General features: G+C 37.9%; 1 protein-coding gene across 2 annotated transcripts; it reads left to right on the top strand.

Annotated features, from left to right (window-relative positions):
* Nucleotides 1-568: 568 nt before the first annotated feature.
* Nucleotides 569-8,000, top strand: LOC113321372 (F-box protein At3g54460-like). Of its 2 annotated transcripts, XM_026569280.1 has the most exons (9): nucleotides 569-1,230; nucleotides 2,232-4,763; nucleotides 4,854-5,067; nucleotides 5,232-5,516; nucleotides 5,617-5,676; nucleotides 5,753-5,883; nucleotides 6,127-6,241; nucleotides 6,786-6,928; nucleotides 7,723-8,000. In XM_026569280.1, the coding sequence occupies exons 1-8, from the start codon at nucleotides 683-685 to the stop codon at nucleotides 6,918-6,920; spliced, it is 4,020 nt and encodes a 1,339-aa protein (XP_026425065.1). In that variant the 5' UTR covers nucleotides 569-682; the 3' UTR covers nucleotides 6,921-6,928; nucleotides 7,723-8,000. The 2 variants fall into 2 exon arrangements, with proteins under 2 accessions (XP_026425065.1, XP_026425066.1); XM_026569281.1 differs by lacking the exons at nucleotides 6,127-6,241; nucleotides 6,786-6,928; nucleotides 7,723-8,000 and having other exon boundaries at nucleotides 5,617-5,675; nucleotides 5,753-5,879.

The following is an 8,000-nucleotide window of genomic DNA, read 5'->3' as shown; positions in this document are numbered from 1 at the left end:
ACATTCAAAGACTAATTCAGTTGGATAAGCTTCCTGGAACCGATCTTCATCAATCAATAAATTTTCTTTAGTATAAAAGAAAATTATAGTCTTTGAGTTTTGATGTCCGGAGAATAAATTTTATGTTATTAGATTGTCTTTGAAACTGATTAATAATTGAACATTAACGGTTAGATGTGGATGGGCGAACATGATAAAGAATGTAGGAAAGTTTCGTTTACCCACCTAAACAAAGTTCCCTATGCTAAGAGGGTTGTATTTAGTCACTGCCTAAAGTTGTATGTAGTGTAGTCACTTCCCTAGTTCTGAATCTGATTTGTTCAGTTATTGGATTTAGGGAGAAGCCCAAGGCCCACTTTCTGTGCAATAAGAATATCCGTCAATATCCCGTTAACTTTCCTAAGAAAAAAACGCTGCAAGAGGAGTATATTTATACACACGTTAATCGTAGGTCAACAAAAAACCTAAACCTTGAAAAAGGCGATCCGAAAATATCGTACACGATCATCAAAAAACGGAAATAACCTAACGAACTTACCCAATGGACCTTTTTATTTTCCATCAGTTATCTTTTTCTTCAATTCCTCCTCAAAGTTTGTAAACACCAAAAACATTACCAATTGCACGAAAACCCTAGAAATTTTAAATGATCAGTAGAAGCGTAGAATAATCGATTCTGAGAATGTCAATCTCTACAGCAGAAGAAGAGTCATTCCAGAAACACAAACTATGTGGTTATCTCTATGTTGTTCTATCGGTTGAATCATCATCACACCGCAAAGAAGAAATCACTAAATCCCTAGCTTTCAATACTCGTTGTAAGATATTTGGAGATGGAATTGATTCGATTGAATTTCGAACCGAAGATGGAATCACTCTTTTGCCCATTCCTAATAGTAATTCAGAAAATCAAGACGTTACAACGAGTTTGGGAGATAACAAGAAGGTTTTAGAACGGGGAAGTGGATCATCTTCAGGGAAGAAGAAGAAGAAGAGACAGAGATTAGGGCTTGTGGATCGGAGTAAAAGCGTAGTACATCAACTATATGTTTTAACAATGCACAAGTGTTTAGAGATTGTTAGCAGAGTTGTTAAGGTTTCCGTGCGAGAAGTTGGAAATGATGCTAGGGTTGTTCTGCTGATTGATGTTTATTTGCCATTGTCATTGTTGTCGCGTGGTCACTTTCCCAAATCAGGGTCCATTGCTGCTTCTCTCTTTAGCCATATGAGGTATTTTTTTTTTTGTTTCAATACATTGGTTTGTTTCACATCCTCCTTTTTTTTTTTTCATACTTCTTTAATCTTCTTTGGCTGGATTAACTTCCCCTCCAGTATGTGTTTGCACTAAAACTCCCACCTAAGGTGATTTAATTTACTGTAAGAGATGGTTCATCGCGGGAATCTTAAGCATTGCTTGATATGTGTGTTGTGAATCTTAATTACGGGAATCTGAAATTTGAGATGGTAGAAAAAGTTCTTATTGGAACTGTAAACTAATGAAAAAGCTGGGTGGTTTTCGGATCTACTCTCTTATGATTAATTCATATTGGCTTTATGTTAAGTAAAGTCACGGTGTTTAAATAATGTTATTGTCGTTCACTGTTTTGTTAAAGTATTTGCAACCCAGACATAATGTTTTCGGTAGATAAAGATTTCTGGTCAGTGTAGGCAGAGATGATGTCATCAACATAGAGTATATCTTCGTCCAAAGAAACAGTGTTGTATTACATTACCTGCACAACGTTTCTGTACAGATCTAGTTTTGTGGTTGTAAGATCAATATGGAAAACACTATGGTCCGCATTTACCAATACCAGCCTACAGGCGTTTGAGGTTTAGATTGGCGTGATTAGAGTAGACATAGCTTTATTAATTCTATATTTTTTCTGTTTCTTGTGTTGGATTCTATCTCGTGACACCTAATTTCTAAGCTTTCTTAGCATGGAGTCAATCAGTGATTCGTTAACTTGTAAATTGTTTTATCAAAGTTTTAACTCGTATAATTTTGTTGTGATCGCTGGTAAGTGATAGCAATGTTTAATGTTAAGCTTAACTGCTAGTTTGTAATCTCGAATAATTGTGGTAGAGGCAGATCAATACATAGGAGGTTATTGACTTAACAGAACAAACAAACAATATCACAAAATTCAATCTATATCTACTGTATTACTTTGCCTTTTCAGTTATTTCTGACATGTGCTAATTGAATTACGAACTATTATCTTCTGCAGTTGTGATTGGGAGCAGAGAAATTTGGTACTTGTCGACGAATCCTATTTTTGTCGCGAAGATGATGACCCTTTATGGAGACATTCTGACTGTCATGTTTTTGGATGTAAGATTCATCATAGTTTACTAGGATCTTTTCAGAAGAAGCGATTTGAACTTCATGAGATTTTCAAGAGTCTACCTGGGGCTTTGAAGGAGGAAATGATTTATTCCACTAGAATAAATGCAACAGATTCTTCACTTGGGAGTGGAATTTGGGACCTGTCAGATGATTTGTTGATGAACATTCTGACAGCTCTTGAACCACGAGATCTTATTAGTATTGCCATTACTTGTCGTCATCTAAGGTCCTTGACTTCGTCTGTCATTCCATGTATGAAGCTTAAGCTTTTTCCTCATCAGCAAGCAGCAGTTGATTGGATGTTACAGCGAGAGCTCAATCCTGAAACTCTTGTACATCCACTTTATATGGATTTCCTAACTGCGGATGGACTAAAATTCTATGTAAATGCCGTTTCTGGTGAAATAGCAACTGGAATTGCTCCCACTGTGAGGGATTTTCGCGGGGGGCTGTTTTGTGATGAGCCGGGCTTAGGGAAGACTATAACTGCTCTTTCTCTAATTCTTAAAACTCAAGGAGTGTTAGCGGATCCACCAAATGGTGTTGAAGTGCAATGGTGTAGTCATAATGATGATCAAAGATGTGGCTACTATGAGCTTAGTGGTGATAAGTGTGCACCTGGTAATGTCATGCCTTCATGGAAAAGATCTGTGTGTCAAAATGGTAGAAGGGGACAGCTTTATCAGGATATACTCACTCTTGATGAGCACACGAAATCCTGCTCACCAAAAAATGTCAGGTTAAGTAATTGTAATGAGTTACCTAAAAGTATTGCTGATACTTGTCCGGCTAATTTAGGGATTTCTTCATGCACACCTAATACTGTTCCAGCAAAACGCTTACGGCGATCCACTGGGAGCCTAGGTCATGTTAGGAAAAATCTTTTCGGTTCATGCGAGGAAGCTTCTGATGGTCGGATGAGCAACAGTGGAAAGAAACGGAAGAAAGACGATTCTGGTGATTATGAACATGATGAAACTTGGGTTCAATGTGATGCTTGTCGAAAATGGCGAAAGCTGCAGGAAACAAGTTTACAGGATTCTACTGCAGCATGGTTTTGTAGCATGAACAGTGATCTATTTTATCGGAATTGCGATGCTCCTGAAGAATCTTTTGATTACAAGCAGCCTATATTATACTTACCGGGATTTTGCTCCAAAGGAACCTCTGGAGGTATGGAGGAGAATGTGTCATTTTTCATGGGTGTACTCAAGGATCATAGTATGTTTTTAAATTCCGAAACAAGAAAGGCTTTGACCTGGCTGGCTAAATTGTCCCATGACAAGCTCCTGGAAATGGGAAAAATTGGTTTAACACGTCCGGTTATAGACACGCGCGTCACCACAGATGGAAATGCTAAAAGATACTACAAAATATTTCAATCATTTGGACTCGTAAGAAAGATTGAGAGGGGAATTAGTCGATGGTACTATCCACGCAACATTGACAATTTGGTCTTTGATGTGGCTGCACTTCAAATTTCTCTGACTAAACCACTAGACTTTTTCAGGTTATATTTGTCAAGAGCAACTCTTATTGTTGTCCCTGCAAATTTAGTTGATCACTGGAAGACCCAGATCATGAAACATGTGAGGCCCAGGCATCTACATGTTTGTATATGGACTGACCAGAAAAAGCCATTGGCTCACAATCTGGCGTGGGATTATGATGTTGTCATCACCACATTCAGTCGCTTAAGTGCAGAATGGGGCCCGCGTAAGAAGAGTGTTTTGACGCAAGTTCACTGGCGTAGGGTAATATTGGATGAAGGACACACTCTTGGATCAAGTCTCGGTTTGACAAACAAACTACAGATGGCTATCTCATTGACAGCCTCCAGTCGGTGGATTTTAACTGGGACTCCGATGCCAAATACACCTGACAGTCAAGTTTCTCATCTTCAACCCATGCTGAAGTTTCTTCATGAGGAAGCATATGGACAGAATCAGAAGTCGTGGGAAGCTGGTGTTCTTAGGCCATTTGAGGCAAAGATTGAGGAAGGTCGGTCACGTCTATTGGACTTACTAAATAGGTGTATGATTAGCGCAAGAAAACTAGATCTGCACACTATACCTCCTTGTATTAAGAAGGTGGTTTTTCTTAATTTCATGGAAGAGCATGCAAGGAGTTACAATGAGTTAGTAGTGACTATTCGCCGTAACATTCTAATGGCTGACTGGAATGATCCCTCTCATGTTGAAAGTCTTTTGAATCCTAAACAATGGAAGTTCAGAAGTAGAACCATTAGAAATGTGAGGCTGTCATGCTGTGTTGCTGGTCATATAAAAGTAACAGAGGCAGGTGACGATATACGGGAAACGATGGATGTTTTAGTAAGTCAGGGTCTTGATCCTGCTTCAGAAGAGTACGCTTTTATAAGACATTCCATCCTGGATGGGTGTAGCTGTTACAGGTAAGGTTTGTGTTTGTGTTGAGTTTTTAATATCATATATGAAGCCTTGCAGAAACTAAGGTACTGATTAGTTTCTTTCTCTTCTTGTAGGTGCAAAGAATGGTGCCGTTTACCTGTCATTACCCCGTGTAGGCACCTGTTATGCCTTGATTGTGTTGCTCTGGACAGTGAGAAATGTACATTTCCTGGTTGTGGGAATTCGTACAAGATGCAGAGTCCTGAAATTAGAACTCGGTCAGAAAATCCCAACCCAAAGTGGCCTGTACCTCAGGATCTTATTGAGTTACAACCTTCATATGAACAGGTGGGAATTAGAATCCCTTTGTTAGCCTAAAAGTAATTATTGGCCCATAAAATAGTAAAGTTTGGCATGGTTAATCAACTTGAAGGTTGGTGAATGGTGCCTTAATATTCAGTATTGTTTTCTTTGTAGTATCTAACTATCGTTTGCGTTCTCTATATAAACAGGATGATTGGAATCCCGATTGGCATGCAACATCCAGTAGCAAAGTTGCGTATCTGGTAAAAAGGTTGAAAGCTCTGCAGGAATCTAATATAAAGATAGGTTACTCTGTCGTTCAAAATAAAGAGAGCACCTCCGATGAGCTTTTGAACTCTAATAAGCAGCTAGGGAAAGCGTTATTGCACCCTGACACATGCTCCAATCCGAGCGACAGTGCTTTAAGAATACCCTCAGAGAAAGTGATTATATTTTCTCAGTTTCTCGAGCACATACATGTTATTGAACAGCAGGTTATCATCTATTCTGATATTGTTTTCATATAATTCTTATTTTCCTTCTCGTTCTTTTGCTGAAGGGCTGAAGTATTTTTCTTCTTCCCCGCTCTCCTAGTTAACAGGTGCGGGTATCAAAGTCAGCGGATTATATAGTCCAATGCATTCTACCAACAAGGTAGGTATTTTATTTATTATTTACTAGCTTGGCATTTTGTATTTGGGGTTTGATTAATTTTTCGTGCCTTCCTCAGATGAAATCATTGGCTATCTTCCAGCACGATGCCAGTTGTATGGTTCTTTTGATGGACGGAAGTGCAGCACTTGGTCTTGACCTGAGTTTTGTCACCCATGTTTTTCTAATGGAACCTATTTGGGATGGAAGGTACACTTTTCCTGTTTATAGTGGGGTTGTATTTTCTTGATGTGTTGTTTCTTGTGGGACACTATGTATCCCTATTGAGGTTCTGTTGGGTACTTTTATCGTGGCAATGCTACCTTCAACAATTGCTCTTACCCTTCATCAAGGATCACTGGAGAGCATCTTAGATTTTATTCATGCATGGTATTGAAATGTAAGTGCATAATTGTTGATCACCATGACCATAATTTTGTTGCATGTAATCAGCATGGAAGAACAAGTGATTAGTCGTGCTCATCGTATGGGTGCTACTCGTCCTATCAATGTCGAAATTTTGGCGATGCGTGGTACCATTGAAGAGCAAATGTTGAAATTCCTAAAGGTAATTTTCCAAACTGGTGCATTGGAAGTAACTTAATGGAGACTGATCAGTCCATCTTACATAACTTCTCTCATCTTAAGAAAAGTGCGGCTTTTCGTTCACACACCTGGCAAGGTTGGAACAGATCTAAAATTGTAACTTTCCAGATTACAATTAGATTTTGTAATTTCAACTTCCAAGAAACCTGTAAGAATGTGCACATTAAACGGATTATAAAATTCACTCACAGATTCACAGTAAAACATAGTCATTGTGAACATTCTCCTTTCCAAAATTAGTTCTCTTTCTTGACCCTTCTTGGAAATCAGAGATTGTCCATTTATGTGCTGTTCAAATCAATGCACTAGATCATCTGTAACAAGTCTTATTCATCTGTAACAAGTCTTATGAAAAGAATCCCAGCGTATGTTTTATTGACACAGTACCTTATTATCTTCTTTTGTGGACTTCCAGTGTTTGTGTTTGACACTTACAAGGTTACATACATGAATGTAACTCTTTTTATTGACACAGTAAGTCTAAACCTTTTTGTTTGTTTGTTTAGGATGTGGATGGTTCTCGAGGATCCTTGCAGGAAGAGTTCAGGGATGATCTTGAAGGAGGACGACGACGTACTTTGCATGACTTTGCCGAGAGCAATTATCTGTCCCAGCTTAGCTTTGTGAAAACCACTGCATAGATGTGAAGGTATGTATCTTCCGTCTTTTGTGCTGTGTATTTAATTTGTTACATCGGTTCATGTTCTAAGGTATTTACATCATATTCAACTGAAATTTGTCATGAAAACTGTTTATTTGTAATATGTATAGACTATTCTGATTTTTCACTCTCTATCATTAATTGATATTCTACTTGTCACCTTATCATTAGAGATTTTAGATCCTATTGGCCTCTTTACTGTCCATGCTGCAAGTCTTTTTTTTATCTTTATGACTTAAGTCATCCTTTGAAACATTTTCATCACTGTAATGATCATTTTCTACCCATGTGTTAACTTGATGCCACTATAACACTCACATTGATTGATATTCGTCCCGGCACCGAATGAAGTTGGCTGGGTGACCGGTGACGTTTTTTTAACAACGATGCACATCTTTTGGACATTGTCTGTTGAGTATCTTTGTCCTTGGTCATGGTATGGTTAGAAAAGCAATAATTGTTACTTTAGGTACTTCTTAGTTCATTCATAACATGTTTATCATCATTTCTCATATCTCAACCTCGTGATATAGTTCTTGCCTTCTTGGTAAATAAGGAAAATAGTGGCAGCATTATTGTTCTGTGTATAGACTACAGTGCGGAATTTCGAAGTTCTCTGAGGAAGCTAGAAAAGGCTTCTTAAACCTTAATTCTCTCAAACCTCACGATTGATTTTACTTTAACTGCTAGGCTTCTTTATGGAACATATCTGGTGTAAGTTTGTAGTACTACTACATCTTTACAAGTGTAATAGCAGCTTCTAACAGAATTTTTATTTCCAGGACACGGACGATTTTATAGAAGCTCATTAGGTGACCAATCACTCATTGGAGCTCTCTGATCCCCAAAAGATCTCGTGTGTTTTTTTGTTTTGTTTTTGGAACGTAGATGGATTCAATTGAATGGCAAGAGCAAGGATGTGTTCTGCCTCTCCATGTATATAACCAATTGTTGTAGTTATTTATTGCTTATTATAAAATCGCTTTTATTTTATTTTTTCTCTAAAATAAGCAAACCTTTGTATATTAATAAAATTGATATGCCGATCTTTGTTTGTTTG

The sequence above is a fragment of the Papaver somniferum genome, chromosome 11, assembly GCF_003573695.1.
Source record: "Papaver somniferum cultivar HN1 chromosome 11, ASM357369v1, whole genome shotgun sequence".
Taxonomy (NCBI): Eukaryota; Viridiplantae; Streptophyta; class Magnoliopsida; order Ranunculales; family Papaveraceae; genus Papaver; species Papaver somniferum.
Note: the sequence above shows the minus strand (reverse complement) of the source record. Positions and strands in the feature narration are given on the sequence as shown.